Raw genomic sequence first — 18,493 nt, forward strand, 5'->3', positions numbered from 1 at the left:
AATTCCATACAATAACTGAGGTTTACCAGGTAAATTAGATGGAAAGGCAGTCCAAACTGACAGAAGCATACTCTAAATCAGCAGTTCTCAACCTGTGGGTCTCGACCCATTTGGCGGTCAAACGACCCTTTCACAGGGGTCCCCTAAGACCATCCTGCATATCAGATGTTTACATTACAATTCATAACAGTAGCAAAATTACAGTTATGAAACAGCAATGAAAATAATTTTATGGTTGGGGGTCACAACATGAGGAACTGTATTTAAAGGGCCAGAAGGTTGAGAACCACTGCTCTAAATGAAGAACAATGAACTCTAACAACAATGTTCTTAGGAGTACGTGATGTACATGGATAGAAGTAAATAGAAACCTACAGCCAGATTAGCAAGGATCTTGTTGGGCATGCTAAGGCATTTGGACATTCTCATACAGATAGTGACAAGACATGAGGCTGTTAAACAGTGGAGTGGCATGATCAGATATCTGCTTGAAAAAATTAACCCCCGTGTTGAGAAAAAGCTAAGTCCTGGAGGAGGGAGGCGCAGTTGGGAAGAATTAACAATTTAAGGATTTCAGGTCTGTATGTCCTAATATTTCCTACTATCTGGTTTATGTCTTCAGATTTTGCCATTAGAGCTTTAGCTTCACAACTTGGTACCTATTAAAATAAAAACTAATCTTTTGGGGGGAAATGGTGTGACGGATGTGCGTACGGGCATTAACTGAGTTGGGCGTGGGGACGTGGGGTGAAGGAGACGTTTTCAAATTCTTCACTCTGAATCATGTCTATCATCTCAGTGAGGACTTGTGCTAATCAGGGGAGTTCTCAGGCCAAGGCAGGTGGAAAGACAGTCTCCCTTTCTGCCAAAGCAAATGAACATTAGATACTGTGTTCGTTTTCTCTCTGCCATAGCAAATCACCATAAACTTAGTGGCTTCCAACAACATGCTTCTATCTCACAGTTGGGAGTCTGGGCAAGTCTTCACTGGCTCCTTCATGAGGGGTCTCACGTGCTGCAATTCAGGTGTCAGCCAGGAATGTGACCTCAATGAGCCTTGGGGTGCAGCTCTAGCACTCGAATAATCTATGATTATTAGAGCTATTACATTTAACTCTAATAATCATAGATAAATTACTTCTCCAAAGCCAGCAATGGAGACAGTTGGCTACTCCAAGTAGCCAACTTCAAGACCCCCATTTATTTATTTTATTTTTTTTTATTTTTTTATTTTTCGCTTAAAGTATTACAAAGGGTATTACATAAGTGTCCTTTTTTCCCCCCCGCCCTTGACAAACCCCTACCCTCCCTTACCCCCCAGTGTCTTATGTCCATTAGTTATGCTTATATGCATGCATACAAGTCCTTCGGTTGATCTCTTACTCCCCTCCCTCCTGCCCCCCAACTCTCTCTGGCCTTCCCACTGCAGTTTGACAATCAGTTTGAGGCAGCTCTGCCTCTGTATCTATTATTGTTCAAAAGTTTGTAATGAAGACCCCCATTTAAAGGAAATACTTGTTTATTTCAAGCTACCAAAGATAATCTCTCTTTTTAGTAACTTAAAGTAATTAGAGACCTTAATTATATCGTCCAAATTCCTTCATCTTTGCTATAAAACGTATTATAACTATGGGAATGATACCCTATCACCTTTGCCATTGGCTAGTAGCAAGTTACAGATCCTCCACGCCCCCAAAGCAGGTGGGGGGGGGGGTGAGCATCACACAAAGGTGTGGATACATGGGCGTGAATCATGAATCCATCTTAGAATTCTGCCTATCACAGATGCCAAGAGTCAAGTAAAAAAGTTGAAATCACTACAGCCCAGAGCCAGGTAGGCAGGGAGCTAGTGGTTTATCAGGTAGGTAGGAAGTTGACTGGGGGACTGTCTGGAACAAGTTCTGTCCTGGGCTGGCTCACTGTGGCATGGTGCATAACAGAGAAGTTATGTATTTAAAGTGCTAGGGCCCTAGCTGGTTTGGCTCAGTGGATAGAGCATTGGCCTGCGGACTGAAGGGTCCTGGGTTCGATTCCAATCAAGGACACATGCCCGGGTTGCAGGCTCAATCCCCAGTAGGGGGCATGCAGAAGGTAGCCAATCAATGATTCCTTCTCATCACTGATGTTTCTATCTCTCACTCCCTCTCCCTTCCTCTCTGAAATCAATTTTAAAAATATATATTAAAGTGCTAGGGCCCAGGCAACCACCACAGAGTGTACCAGCCCAACACAGACAGGTGTAAAAACAGGGGGAAATGTTCTCCCAAAAGAAGACTGTAGAGATAGAAGATGTCAATAGAGAAAAAGGTCTGGCAGTGTTGAAACTGTTTTCAATTAAGGGTGGCGTAGACCTGGAAATACCAAGCTTTTTTCTCCCACCACCTACACTAATAAAAGAGAAACATGGTAATTAGTGTACGACCGCTACCCTTCCCATTGGCTAATCAGCATATCCTTATGCAAATTAACTGTCAGCCAAGATGGCGGCCAGCAGCCAGGCACTGAAGCGAACAGGGAGGCTTGCTTGCTCCAGTGACAGCGGACTCCAACGTTACCACACTTGCCGGCCTCCCAGCTGCAACTCTAAGCAACTATGTAGCAAATATAGAAGCTAAACAAAACCCCAGAAACCGGCAGCCAGCCGGACCGCAACATTGTATCAATGTTTTCAGCAATGAAGCCTCAGAGCTAAAGCTGGCCCAGAATAGAAAAAAAAAAAGAAAAGAAAAAAAGGAGCAGTTGGGAGCTTCAGGACCCACCAGCCGGAAAACGGCCCTCAGCCCCTCAGCCAGCCTGGCCAGGCACCCCAGTGGGGTCCCCCACCCTGATCCAGGACACCCTTCAGGGCAAACCAGCCGGTTCCCACCCATGCACCAGGCCTCTATCCTATATAGTAAAAGGGTAATATGCCTCCCGGCACCAGGATCAGCGTGACAGGGGGCAGCGCCCAAACCCCCTGATTGCCCTGCGGCTCTGTGTGCGACAGGGGACGGGGCCACAACCTCCCTATCCGCCCTGCTCTGTGCCTGATAGGGGGGAGCTCCCCAAACCCCTAATTGCCCTGCGGCTCTGTGTGTGACAGGGGGCGGTGCCCCAACCCCCTGATCAGCCCTGCTCTGTGCCTGATAGGGGGGAGCTCCCCAATCCCCTGATCGCCCTGTGGCTCTGTGTTTGACAGGGTGCGGCGCACCAACCCCCTGATCGACCCTGCTCTGTGTGTGACAGGGTGCAGCGCCCCAAGCCCCCCCCCCCCCCACGGGCCCTGCTGTGTGTGTGATGGGGGAGAGCCATAACCTCCCCATTGGCCCTGCCCTGAGTGTGACAGGGTACAGCGCCCCAACCTCCTGATCCGCCCTGCTCTGTGTGTGACAGGGGGGAGCTCCCCAACCCCGGTGGGCCCTGCTCTGTGTGTGACAGGGTACGGAGCCCCAACCCCCTGATCGGCCCTGCTCTGTGAGTGACAGGGGGCAGCACCCCAACCCCCTGATGGGCCCTGCTCTGTGAGTGACAGGGGGGGGGCTCCTCAACCCCCTGATCGGCCCTGCTCTGTGCGTGACAGGGGGTGGCGCCGCAACCTCCCTATCGACCCTGCCTTGGGTATGACAGGGGACGGTGCCCCAACCCCCCAATCGGCCCTACCCTGAGCGTGGCTGAGGGTGGCATCGCAACCTCCCGATCCACCCTGCTCTGTGCATGACGGGGCGGTGCCCCAACTCCCCAAGCAGCCCTGCTCTGAGCCTGACCAGGGGCTGCACCTAGGGATTGGGTGTGCCCTCTGCCACCCGGGAGCAGGCCTAAGCCAGCAGGTCGTTATCTCCCGAGGGGTCCCAGACTGCGAGAGGGCACAGGCCAGGCTGGGGGACCCCCCCGCCCCCCCAAGTGCACAAATTTTTGTGCACCGGGCCTCTAGTTTATATTTATAGTCAGCTTTCCTTTTACCATTTTACATTTTGCTCTAATAATCATAGATTTTTCATACAGCTGTAAGTGATAACAGGGAGCTTTCCCAAGAGCTGTAAGTGGCCTGATAGAGGAAATCAGGAGAGAAAAACTATCGAGCAAACAAGCAGACAAGATAATTAGAGAGAAGATCTACACAGCACTGAATTTGAGTTGCAAAGAAAATTCCAGCTAACAAAGCAGTTATATGTTCACACAAATTAACAGAAGGTAAAAGCAAGAGAAAATTGAGTTAATAAAAGATTAAAGGGGGTGGGGGGAGATTTTCAACACAAAAACTCTGAGACCGTTTCTCTCTTGCCTCTGCTGTAACTGCACCGGTGAGCCCGTGAAGCCTGGATCCCCCCGCAGGGGCACAACTTCCAGGTTTTGCAGCGCTTCCACCCCAGGACACGAAAACTGGGGCAAGAGCAGATGGGAATTCCAACTCTGCTCCTCTGTGGGTTGACCTGCTTGTTCTAAGCAACGTTGTGGATTTAAGATTGTGGCAGCCTGGCTGGACTCCGAGCACCTGGCTGCTCTGTGTTTGCACTGAATACTTAGTGTTTAGGCTCTGCTTGCGGCCCAGTAATAACACCAATACTGATAATAGAAATGGTCACAGTTATTAAGCAGTTATGAAGCTACATTAATTAAGCATGTGTTATGTTCAGGTATTTTTTTTTTTATTTAGCTTTTTCTCAACACGGGGGTTAATGGAAATACTATCCATTTCATAGGATAGTATTTTTCAAAGAAGATATTAATACATTTCCACTCTTAAACTGAGTTCTTTTGGAAACCTCTCATCCCCCAGGTCTACACTGGAGACTTAATTCCCAGAAGAGGAAGGATACAAGCCTTTGAGAAATTGTAATAGGGAGGGTAGGGAAGTAGATCTACATGTGTGTCCTGAACATTTCTTTCTGGGCTTTGGCCTGGAGAGGTTATAGTGTGATAAGTAGGTAATGGGAGAACAAGCACAGAGAACGGCCCAGGCTCCCAATGCAGATTCCGGCATGGCCACTTCTGAGTAAACTTGGTAGTACCACGCGATATAGACTAGTGGGGTCTTGAGGATAAATTTTTCTGAGCTCCGCTTATTTTCCTTAATTATGAATGAGACCCAGGTGTCTCTGTGGCCTCCAGGAAGGGCCTCTGAAGTATCTGGGCTGAAAGTCACGTAGGCTGCTATAGGGCCAGCTTGGCAAGGTTGCTATGGTGACTGCTGCAGAGGCTAGCATGGACAGAGGTCAGAGTGGAAGACTTAGAGGGCTCACCTTCCCACTGAGGGATAACCTTAAGTGAAGGAGCCAAAAAGCTGGTCCTAGCCACACCCACCCCTACCTACTATCCTTTCTTCCATGCTAACCTTAGGCCTACATACTAGCCATTTGCTAGGAGTTTAAACAAAGAGCTAACTCAAACTTTCTCCACTCTCCTTAATTGTCTGATCTCTGCCCTCATTGGTCACTCTCCAAGAAAGACTTTGCTTTAGTTCACAGAAAAAAAATAAAAAATAGGAGACATCACACAGAAAAAAAATTCATATCAGTTCTCTCTGCTTACAAACCTGCCAATACTGCTCTTAAGGCTTTATCTCAGGATGCACACCAGCATCCTGAACACAGCTTCCAAGACCCTGCACAACTCTCACTCCCTCCGTGGTCTCACAATGGCCATATTTGGACAAATAAATGTGTCTCTTCTTTGGAAGCACTGCAGACCCCACATGAGGTCAATCACGCTCTTAGGTCCTCTCACAGTCCCCTGCACTTTCTCACACTGAGTAAACATGTTTATTTTATGCTGCCCAAATAAACCAATAGTCTTATTTCAGCTAATTACAGTCAGAATAACAAATTCCCACCCAACTGCATGCACTAACTAAATCACATTACTCCAACATCTAACTATGGAAGATCTTTTCATATTTTTAAGCAATTGAAATAGGGTGTGTGTGTGTGTGTGTGTGTGTGTGTGACATTTGATATAAACATTATATGACATTTGATATAAACATTACTTCGTTTTGGCTACTTAAAACTTAGTCAACCTAAAGTACTCAATTTAACAATAGATAATCCAGATAGTTTATTTAATGCATTTTTTAAATAAAATAAACCACAAAGATATAATTAACACATAATTCCCACTAACCCTTCACTTCCTCCATATCAGCTCACCCCGAGTCTCAGCGTGGAGCTTCCACATCATCTCAGCTGCCCGGCTCTGGCCTTCATGCTGGCTGGAGGCCAGAGCGCCCCTCCGCTGCCTGCGTCCAACGGCTGCCGGAATAACACTGCCCCAGCTTCAGGAGGCCTATTTCCAGGCCGTGTGAACTAATTAAAAAGAAGGCCTTCATTTGCTTTCTGGCAATCCCCAAGCAGTGTGAAAGGTCCATGCCACCTTCTCCGTTCTAATTTTAGTTCTTTTCTAATGTCTCATCTCCTTTGCATAAAAGCATCCGATGCTGCTAAGCACTTAAAAGCTTTTGTTTTTGTTATTTCTATCATTTGGGAAGAAGTTTTCTCCAGCAGGAGGTGATGGTTGGAAACTACTAATGAAATTGGAGATAATTCTTTATCTAGGGTAGTTAAATTCCTAAGCAAGTGTCGAAAAGTGCCAGTTAACAAAATTCTTCATAGAGCTTTCTGGAAACAACTTTACATATGAAGGAAGCATCTTTTATTACTGGTGATTCTCAGCTTCTTTTCCCTCAGCAATTCACAGCACACCTGCCCAGGACATTTTCATTGAAGAATTCAGAACTCACGGGTCACTCATTGTGGGCTAAAGCACTGATTCTCAGTCTTTTAAAACTGATACCCCTTAATTGGCTAAATATAAAATTATCACATAGCTTCTTCCCACCCTTCCTTATCCCACTAAAAAAAATCACTCTCAACTATCTACTCAGCTTATCTACTTGATTATACAATAATATTTCAAATTAAAATGTCCAAAACTGAGCTTCCTCATCTCAACTAATATCAAGTCCATCCTTCCAGAAGTCAAAAGGGCCCCAAATCCTTGAGTCACATCTTTGGTCTCTTTCATTTTCTCATACCCTACCACCTAACCCATCCAAAAAAATGTCGCTTCTACCTTTCAAATAGATTCAGAATTCCACCACTTCTATTTTAAAAAACTGTTACCTGAGGAAAAGGAACACATTGGCAACCATTAGGGGTACCTACTAGACTGAAATACTCTATCACCTAGGCTCTCAGATCACTCAGAAGTTCATACAAGAAGGAGATCCGTGGTAGTCAAGATCAGAAAGAGAACCATGAGGGAGTGATCCTGTATGGAACACCCCTCTCAGGGAATTAAGTGATTTGATGGAAAATACCTAGGAAATCAGTGACAGAACTGACACTGGAACTCATCTTCTTTCCATATATCCTATGTGGTAGCACCTGCATGTGCAGGTACTTAAATGCAAAGGATAGCAAAACATCGATGTGTAAGATAATAAAATACTAGTTTTCCTAGTAGATAAATAACTCCCTAAAAGTTTTACTTTTTGATGTAAAACAATCAGCACTCTCTGTCCTTACTCATTATTACTAAATATCAGTCCACTCTAAAATTTTTGATGTAACATGGAGGTGAAATATTACATTAGGAAACCATAATAACATGCATGCTATTTGAAATTATTTCAACTGTTAAAGGTTAGATTTTAGTTCTGTTCAAAAGTCAGACCTGAAAATAACAATTTTGAAATGTGTGGAAAATGATAATTTCTCCTTACATTTTGGATGGTGCCACTGAAATCCAGACGGCAACAGGATGTCTTTCTTATCCTCTCCCCCTGGTGGTCAGAGTGGAGAGAGGACACTAGCCCCATAACTTCTCTTACTCTTAATTTATAAATAAATAAATAAATAAATAAATAAATATCTATCTCAAAGCATTTTTTGAAATTTTTCAAAATTAATCATTAAAAAAAACACCGATTAGTACACTAAAGTAAAGCTAAGAAAGATTTCCCGAAAGGCAAGTATCAGTGTCATTTTTCCCATTTCAACTTTCAAAATTTGGAATGAGTAATTCAACTAAGTATTAATTATGAGTTATATGCCTACAACCCTTCCTGGGGTTCACATACCACTTTTATTTACAAATCATGTCCCATCTCTCCTCTCCTGGAAACTTGCATCTGGTGTAAGGCAGACATACACTAAATGCCCATGCTCACTGAATAATACTAGCTTTCATTAACATAATGACTACTACTAATAGTTACTAACATTTATTTAACACTATGTACCGGACACGGCACTAATCACTTTACATGCATGACTGCACTATAGGGCAAGCTAATCTAATTAATTAATTATTAACTTAATTCTATAGATAAAATCTATAGCATAAAGAGGTTAAGTTTCAAAGCTAGGTAAGAAGTCCAGTTTCATAGTTAGTAAACAAACTGAGGCAGCCGACAATGTATCAGGGACCCATCCATTCTAAATCACAAATCCAGAAAGAGGAGAGAAGACAATAAATAAGTACACAAGTGAACAATATAATTTTAGATAGTAAATAGGTTCTGGAAAAAAACACAGGATGATTTGACCAAAGTAACTAGGCAATGTTGAAAAATGTTTAAGAACATGGACTCTACCACCAAGTTTGAAGTCCAGCTCTATTATTATGGGCTGTTATTTGTTATTTAGCTTCTTCCTGTGTTACCTTGTCTATAAAAAATAACACCTAATTCATATAACAGTTATGAGGTTTAAATGAGTTTATACATAAAATGCCTAAAACAGTGTATGAAGCATAGTGTTAAGTATTTGCTTAAAATAAATACTTATTGCTTCTTAATATTAAAGATATTAAATTCAAGACATTAAATATTTATAATAATTATAAATTAAATTTAATATTGAAAACATTATGAAAATCATTTAAACATTTGCTTAAATACTATTGCTTATTAATATTATTACTATTGCTCTTTTTGCATCATTGTTATTATAATTATCATTATATTGAAGGAACCTGGGAAAGCGTCTATGAGGAAGTACATTTTAGTCAAAACTGAAGTGACACTCAGTTACATAAAAATTTGAACACAGAGATTCTAGGCAGCAAGAACCAAAGTACAAAAGCCCCAGAGCCAGAATGCCTAGCAAAGACAGCCCATGTAGGCCAGGATAGGTTTGCAAAAGGTTAGGTTAAAGAGCTAGTTAGGAGCGAGGTTACAGTGAACTTCATTGGCCACAGTAAGGAGTTGGGCTTTATTCTAAGTTCAGTGAGAAGCCATCTAGCATCTTAAGCACGATGATGACATGCTTTGATTTACATTTTGTAAATATCACTCTGGTTGCCATGGAAAGATTAAAGAATAGCTTCCACAGAATATCAATCTCACCACTTCCATTAATCATTATTTTTTAAAATCTTAGTTGTTTTCCTAGGGGAAAATAATTCTCTGGCTAAATTTTTGAAATAATTTTAGTCTTCTTAAAGTGTTCTTAAAAGCAGAGCCAGTGTAAAGGACTTAAATAAGAATATGTGTATTCTTTCATATAGTTATACACACATTCATTTTGAACATAATTACATGAAATACACACATGAACAATAATTTATGATTCTAAAAGTCATATTAATTATATATAGAGTTTTAAAATAATACCTCTTTGAAGAAAAGTAGTTGAATAGTTCACTTACTTTAAATCAGATATAAACAGAAGATATCCTTTAGGCCCCACTTCTCATATTTCTGTCCACCAGTCATTAGCTCCTAGCCCCCGAAGAAGGGAAGCATTGCAAATCTGATTGGATGGAACCAGGTATGTTTGACTACTGGGTGTGGTTCCTTTCCTAATCTTCCCTTTACCCCTAGGCTTATTTCTTCACACCCCTCTTCTCTAAGTTCACTTTGATTTGAATAGATTGATAGCCCACTTAGACCACACTGTTCAATTTAATCTTCCCAGGTAACCTTGAGCCAAAGTCTCTAGTTTCAGAGCTAGATGGCATATATTGATGAGTTGCTACCACTATGTGGAGAGGGGTAAATAGTAGTATTTACCCCTATTATTTTATCACAATATCATTATAACATCATCTTTAATATCTAATGCCTAGAAGGCCATTAATGCATTCAGAAGGAATATTATACCCACACTCTGACAAAAATCATAAAGCCCTACATTGCCTCACATGTAGGTGATCAAAGAACCCAGCACAATTTGTACAAAGGATTCCTCTTAATGAATCTAACTCATAAAGGCTTTAGTTTTAAAAGTTGAGAAATATAGCTGCATAAAGTGAACTGCTTTACCTGGATGGCCAGTTGCTTCGTTCTTGACCTCTGCGGTTCCCACAGAAGAGGTGGGTGGACTAACAGGAGGGCTGGAAGGGAAGCTTGTACACCCTGTAGACGTGTTGATTTCGAAATATTCTTGGTTATGATTCATCCGATGAAAATCCAGAGAAGACACAATAGAGGTTCGTTGTTTAGGCTAAAACAAATGAGCATGATGACAGCATTAATATGATCATGTTCATCTTTAGCCCCATCTCCCCATCAGTTTAATCTAAGAGACGATTTTTTTTCAGTTAAACTGTCTGGATTTATACTTAAAATATAACTGTGCTTTATAGACGGACACTAAACAATCCCTTAATAAATTAAATAATGAAAATATTTAATGAAAAAGTACAATGGCATAGTTGATTAAATCATTTAGATTCTTTGTTAGGTTTCTCCAGAAGTATGTAAAAATGTAGTGTGCGGAATTTCTTTTAATGATCAATTTGGAAAGTTGCAATTATAAGTCACCTTTCAATCTACTAACATTTATGAAACATCTGGCATTTGCCAGACCCTGAGGATATAGAATCTAACAATAAAAGGGATCTCATGACATTGAAGCATCATTAAGGCAATTCTATTTTTTTTAATTCTTTACATAGACCAAGGAATGGTGGCATTAGATATTGTCCCCAAGTACCATATGCTGAAATTCTATCATCGGAATTAATTGAAGTCATATAGGGCATTTTCCAGGATCCAAGAATCTGCTTGATATTTGTGGTAAACTTTGATTTTATTTTTTAAGGGTTTTAATTAATCCCCAAATAGCAAGAAAGGTCAATTTAAAATAAAAGTTAAAATCATGGAGTAATGACACCTATAATCTATACTGTTTGTCAGTAATGGATTGTTCCCAATAGCAGTTTTCTATTTTTTTTCCATAGTTTTAATTATGTTCACTCTTTTTCCCTGCCAGCAGAGCTTCTAACGTAGTCCTTCAAAAAAAAGATTGCAGTCTTTTTGGCTCTCAGAATTGTGTGCATTTCCCAAGAATCAATTCAAGTATTTCTACTTTTTATTCTTCTCATTCATACTACTGAAATAGTAACGATCTCACAATAATTAACAAGAGGTTAACTTCAATCTCTTTACAATAAGTTTATTTCCCCAAAGTTACTTTTGGTTTGCCAATGTTTCCATTGCCCTCAAATACCTATTAATTTAATCACTATACTTCAAAGATTGTTTTCTTGCATAATATTTCAGCTACCCTGTCTCTTCCAGATCATGGTTTTTAAAGTAGATATCATTTAGTCTATAATCTAAAATAAATGATACTGAAAATACCTGTTTTACAGGTTATTTTTTTTTACATAAAGGGTACAAATGATCACATTATGATTTATTCTTTCACCATTGCAATATTTTAATGAAAGAGGTTGGGAGGCATAAATATTGTTATACAAGAAACTGCAAGTCATTTATTATTATGCCACATCAACTCAGTAATGGAATTCAAATGAGTACCCACAGGACTCAGATGCTTTTGAAGTATGAAAGACCAGGGTTCAATGTCAGTCATGGTTTCTCATGAAATGTCTGTCCTTGAAGCTGCTGAATCTCAGTTTCACATTCAATGTTCTTTCCTCTAGACTGTATAACAGCAATTAAATGTCATGAACTACGGGCGGCTCTCAATGGAGCAGCCCACACCTTTCCCCCAACGCACATTTTCCTGCCTTTCTCTTTCTCCTAAGCTCTGAGCCCATTTCTTCCACAGCTCACTTTTTCTACCTCTGTGACTTTATAAATAAACTTTCTCTTACAGAGAACAAAGTCATGAACTATGACACTAGCTGCAATAAAAACACAGCCATGCCCATTATCTTGGTCTTGTTTTATTGTGCTGTGTTGTGTTTCTGTTTCACTTTGTAAACAGGCCATAAACCAAATTTTTATAATTTGCCTTGTCATAAACTTTATAAAGGTCAAGCTAACTGATGTATCGGACTTCTTTATGTTTAAATGTTTCTTAAATAAATGTTTTTTAACCCGGACCACCCAAAGTTCTGTTTACATATAAACCCAATTTGTTATGCATAAAATAATAAAAGCAAACAGGCTATATTTTTTTTGCTACATGAATTCATTCTACAGATATCTGCTGAGTGACTAAATTGCAGATGCCATGGTAAGCACTGTAACAGGAACAGATAATAAAGACATTGTCTCTACGGTCCAGGTGATGATAAACTTCTGTTGGAGAAGGAATGGTGCATGAGGGAAGAGACAAGCCACCCAAGAATTATGCTTCAGTACAATATAGTAGAGTGAAAAGGACTATAAGTGGAGGAACAGAATATAAAGGGAGCCCAAAGGTGGGTCTCTAACTTAGGGAGGGAATCAGGAAAGGCCTCCATGAGCAGGTGATTGGTGACAGTTGAATTCTGATGAAGCAGAGGTGGGAAGCATGTGGTAGGCAGACAAAAGAGGATGGGGAGAAAGGAAATACAGACTATAAATAGTCTGGGTGGCTACAGTGCAGATTACGTGAAGATAGTGGTGGGTTCAAGACATGGGATATTGTAAGTTGCAGGGGCCAAATCATAAAGGGCTCTAAATGCCATGCCAATGAGTTTGATCTTTAATGTGAACATTTAAAAAAAAAACACACTGAATGATTTTCAAACAAGGTTTTGATAGCCGAGTTTGCATTTTAATAAACTTACTTTAGCAATTTAGAGAATAGATTGGTCGGGGTTGGACTTGAGGAAGGAAAACTAATTAGGAGGATGTTATAGAATTCCAGCCATGACATAACGAGATCCTAAGTAAAGCAATGGCAACAGGGTTAGAGATAGCAGATGTTTTTAGGAGATGCTAATGAGGTTAGCTTTTTAGTCTTGACACCTGATTGTATGGGAAGATTGATTTTTAAGGGAGGAGTCTAGGGTGACTCACAGATTTCTCACTTGGGTAAATACCAGAAGATAAGTTCTTTAATGGGAAACACAAATGTATATATTCCTACACAGAAACATGAAAGATGTATGCTTGTGTGCTCTCAGGACTCAGTGTAGACTGTCTAATGCATGGTCATGCAAATCTACATTTTACTTTCCCTTTTCCCTTTCTTTCTTTGAGCAGAGTGCTATGATCTCACTGTAGCATAACTTCAAATAAGATATCTGGAGAAAGGGAGATAAGCTAATAGAAATTTGAAGGGAAGGAACCATTGATCAGTGATCAGCTGACCCCATTCTTATTTACCTCTTCAGAACTGTCCATCAGCTATTACCCAGTTTGAAGAACAAAGAGTGGAGAGTTATTGCCCAAAGCTCTTTGAGCATCTGAGGTAATAAAAAGGAAGAATCATATGGATCAGCAAACTACGGCCTCTGGCCCACATCTGGCCCGCCTCATGTTGCTGAAAATAAAGTTTTACTGGAACATATCTATGCCCATTCATTTACTTTAAGTTTAGACAGAAGCCACATTATCCACAACACCTGAAATATTTACTGCCTGGTCCTATAGAGAAAACATCGGCCAACCCCTGTTCTAAGAGACCATTTTAGTGCTCAACAAAACTATAAACGTAGGTTCCTTGTTATTTCCAAGCCTTATGTGCATTTAGGTTGGTGACAGGTAACTAATTCTGACCAACAGACTGTCTGTAGAAGTGAGCCTTCTCCAACCCTCTCTTACTCTGCAGATGATGTAGTTCCAAGATGAAGGAGGGTCATTCAATCCACATTGGACCTTCTAAGAAGTTGAGGTAAAACCTCCTTTATGTTAAACCACTGAGATTCTGGGTTGGTCTGTCGTGTCAGCTAGCACTACTTAGCCTAACTAGCACAGAATCAGTGGATCAGAGAGGTTAAATTATTTACTCAAGATCACATAAGCAGCAAGCAGAAGGGCTTCAAAGAAAAGGAAAGGCCATGTGTTCACATCTAGACATAAGCAAATGGTGCCTCAAAACACAAAACACAATGGCAGGATTAAAGAAATATCTGTGTGGAGAAATGAAATAATAGTAATGGGAGAAAGAACAAAGAGATAGTAGCATTATTAAAAATGGAGATGGGCCTGGAATACTTGCTTTGATTTTAATACATTCACTTAAAAAAAAAAAACTATCCTGATGGAATCCTGCCAAGCTATTCAGTATAAGAAAGAAAAGTATTTTCACAAAAACGTTAAAATTACAAATGGAATTTGCCAAGTTTCAATTTGTAAAATGAGTTGCACTTGTGTTCATTGTGACTCTTCCTTTAAAACATCTCCCTTCCTTGCCTGTGGTCCAGCACTCATCTCTCCCTATTTTCCCAAGGACTTGCTCCCACACATATTTACTTAACCAGAATTAGCAAACTACAGATCTGACTATTTTTTAATGATGGGGGGGGGGGGGCAAAGGAAAAATAATATTAATGGCAGGTGAAAATTACATGAAATTCAAATTTCAGTATCCATAAATAATGTTTTATTGGAACATTCATTATATCTGGTCTATGGCTGCTTTCATATTATCACAGCAGAGCTGAGCCGTTACAGCAGAGGCTCTATGACCCACAAAGCCTGAACTACTTTATTCTCTGGTCCTTTACAGAAAAAGTGGGTCACCCCTGTGATAGGGTGATTAGGAAATGTCTCTGAGGAGCTGAAATTGAACAGATACACGAATGACTGTGAAAGAGTCGGGACCAGCTCCATAGAGTTGTTGGAACCAGGGCAACGTGAAGATGTGGGGCCCCTTGTTCCCAAAGCAGATATAAAACAAAGCTTTCCTTTCTTCCATGGTCTCTTTCTAGATCTGTCATGTGGTCTTAGTTGCTACTTAATGTCTCATTCCCTTGGGCACTGGGACACTCACAGGATGAGAGCAGACTCTCACAGGCACCCATAGGCTCTGTCCTGCAACTTAGCGTGTGCACCTCATCTCTATCCTCCCCATGTTCAGGGTCTCACTGCTAAGAACACACCTGATAAGGTGGGGAGATGGTGGGAGGTGAACCACAGATGAGCCAAGGCTCCAAGCCCCAGCACAGGCTCCATGTGCACACAGACTTCACTTTGAAAACAAATTCAGAGGTCAAAATCATTCAGAAATTTAGACAGTTGACCAGGAGCATTAAACCCCAAGCATGAGGCCCTTCTGAGAGTGATGCCCATTGGGACTGCACTTGTCCCACATCCATGAAGCCAGTGCCATCTTAGGTTATTACCTTAAAAAGAGTAATTTAATGGTGTCACATACAGAATGGCATGCATTTCCTACCCTTACTTTGGATTCTCTTCATCAGAACCAATTACCATAGAATCTCTTTACATTCGGTAAAAATGTAAATGAACTGATATATTCTGATACAACCTTAATAATTTCATGGCATTTCTGCAACCGAGACAGATATGATTCGTTTATGAGTAAAATAAGAACACCCAACTCCTGATTAGGGTAAGATCTAGGCAATGTGTGCATTTACTTTCAAGTGTTTTCTGGATTGGAATGTAACTTTCAAATATCCACTTGTATGTTTCCTCCGTTATTTTCAAATTACTTAAACTAATGGACATTTTTTAAATCCACTTACTTGGATTTAAAATCATTTGAATTCACTTAATTTCATTATAAAGGGACCTCATCAACCTCCTAATAAAATGTCAAGTAGGACTAGAGGGACATTCTCGTGTCAGTACAAAGACAAAGTGGTGCTAGAAAAAGTCAATGGTGGTATTAAATTATTCAAGCAAAACTCAAGTTCAGAATGACTTCCAAGGGAAGATGGCTGAAAGTCAAAAAATTAGCAAGTGACATCCATAAACATACGCGGAAATGATAGACTTTCCATCCAAACACTGAACCATTGGTAAATTATGTCAAGTCAATGGTAATAAATTAGATTCTTTCTTAAATACTTTCCAAAACTGAGATGGAAGTGGCATTGTAAAAAATGGGAAGCTAGACCAGTAGTATTTTCTTTTAGAATTTTTATCAACCTAGAATACTTTGTGTATCTGGTATATGGTAAAAAAATTCAATTCTAATTATTTTTCCCCAAAATGATAGCCTACTAGCCAATACCGTTATATATTCGCTGATTTGAAATGCTACTTTATTACACTAAATTTCCAAATATGACTGGCTTTACATTGCTGGACTCTACTACATTCTCATTGATCTACTTGTCTATTCCTGTGCTAATACCACACTCTCTCAATTACTGTTGTGACTTCTCCTGCTTCTAGAACTTTTAGTAAATGGCTTTTGGATTTCTTTGACCCTCCCTCTTTTTTATATTTTGGGAGTATTCTATAATTTGGTGTTCTAAACCACTCCCATTAATTTGTTCAAAAAAGTACTAGTGACCATAAGCCATGTTTCCGACACTATTGTAGGCTCTGGAGCTACATCAGTTAAAAAATAAGATAAGGCATGAAACTTTTAGGCATTTTTTTATGACTTTAGGTGTAACGATCCTATTTTTTTTTTTTGTATAACTTACAAAGTGTTCCCCCAATAAGTCTAGCCTCCACCTGACTTCATACGTAGTTATTACAACATTATTGATTATATTTCCTATGCTGTACTTTACATCCCCATGACAATATATCATTAGTCTAATGATCCTATTTTTAATTTTAAAAAATTCCATTTCAAAAATAGCCTCTTCTTAATTTTATGAATTCAAGAACTTCTCAAATCTTCCTGAGGATACTGATTATAATATTTTTCTTACATTAGCTCTGTTTTCTCAGAGGTTATTTACTTTGTTCATTGACCTTGGTTTCGCTCTTTTCAGTTGAACTTCTTTCAGAAGTTCTCAAATGCCTCTGATAGTTCCACTCTCTGGTTTTCATCACTGTTATGGAGTTATTCTTATTTGTATATTTATTTTACCATTTTAATTGCATTTCAGGAGAGAGAAGATGTAAACAGTTGGGATCAGTTCGCCATCTTGAGTTAGAATTCTCCTATTTCTCTGTCTTAATCACTCTTAAACCTGTATAGAGAGGGGAGGGAGTCTAGACAACTCAGTAGGGGTAAATATTATTAAACTTTTATTCACATGTCATACAAATGGAAAATAATATTTTCTTCTTTTCAGTAAAAGGGAAAAAAGCCTTCATATGGAGTACAGTTTTTTTGTGTGTTTGTTTTTATTTTGGTCACGAATATAATAGTTGATATGATTAAGGCTTATTTTGAAGATATGGAACTTCTTATCTTCAAGTATGCAAAATACCATTCCTCTGCTATATAGATTATGGACAAACATAGACAGGCAAAAGTGGGTGTGAGCAAATATCAAGTACCCAAGAGGGGGTAACACACTTCTAGGAACTTAAAATTTGTTATCTCATTTAAGCCTATAAGATTGGTATTGAAAGTAGCTATTACTCTTTCCGTTTTGCAGTGAACTTGAGATTTAGAGATAGTCTCACAGTTAACAAATGGGAGAGCTGAAACTAAAACACAGTTATATGGAATTTTAAATTGCATCCCCCCTACCTGCCCCCGCCACCCCCCCCCGCCCCAGCCAGGACACCACACTATAGATAAAGCAAAAAGAAGCAACATAAAGTACAGGTAGATCAAGAGCCTAATAGCTCTTGAGTTTCTCATATTTATATCAATGAGCAATTTTCCTACTCTCCAGCCTACTGACAGCACTGATTTTTTAAAAATCATTGTTTTAAAGGGTGCTGAAGAAAATACAGGTAGGTGGAACACAGGAACAAATGAAATCTAATTCAACTGTGTATTAAGCCCTATAGTTATTCAGTGTTGAAAGGCAAAAATTTTTTAAATCTTTATATTTTATGCTTTTCTCTATTAACTCATTTCATTTTTATATAGAGATATTTGGCTATGGATTAACATATAGTCTCATCTTCTATTGAAAGAAATAAATTATAAAACTGTTAATACATCCGTAGTATTTAACATACATAAGTATGAGTGTAAATTTTTAAAATGAAAAATATGTAATATATGTTTCTTCATATGAGTGAGTTTCTTCATACAAGTTATTCAAACCTGAATTGGAAATACTATGTATATATATATATATAGACATGAAAGGGTATTAGAAGTTTGGGTGATTATTCTAGTTTTATTCAATAAAAGTGTTGTTGCTGTGGACTGAATATAGATATTAAAAACCTGGAGAGTGTTTTTTTACCTCCAAATCATGAAGTTGATTCTCAGGGAAGCTTCTCCCAGCATTAAAATAGTCATGACTTTCTTGCAAAAAAATATTTTTTGAA

The 18,493-nt window shown here is 39.5% G+C and overlaps 1 protein-coding gene across 5 annotated transcripts in view; it reads right to left on the reverse strand.

Moving 5' to 3' along the window:
• ANKS1B (ankyrin repeat and sterile alpha motif domain containing 1B) overlaps positions 1–18,493 on the reverse strand; it is a 792,232-nt gene that overhangs the window by 498,093 nt on the left and 275,646 nt on the right. For all 5 annotated transcript variants that reach the window (XM_070410887.1, XM_070410886.1, XM_070410885.1 and 2 more), the window contains exon 12: positions 10,244–10,424. In XM_070410887.1, coding sequence (XP_070266988.1) covers positions 10,244–10,424 — 181 coding nt within the window. The remainder of the gene's footprint in view (positions 1–10,243; positions 10,425–18,493) is intronic.

The sequence above is a fragment of the Myotis yumanensis genome, unplaced genomic scaffold, assembly GCF_028538775.1.
Source record: "Myotis yumanensis isolate MYYU_CA2020_CCGP unplaced genomic scaffold, mMyoYum1.0.hap1 SCAF_3, whole genome shotgun sequence".
NCBI lineage: Eukaryota > Metazoa > Chordata > Mammalia > Chiroptera > Vespertilionidae > Myotis > Myotis yumanensis.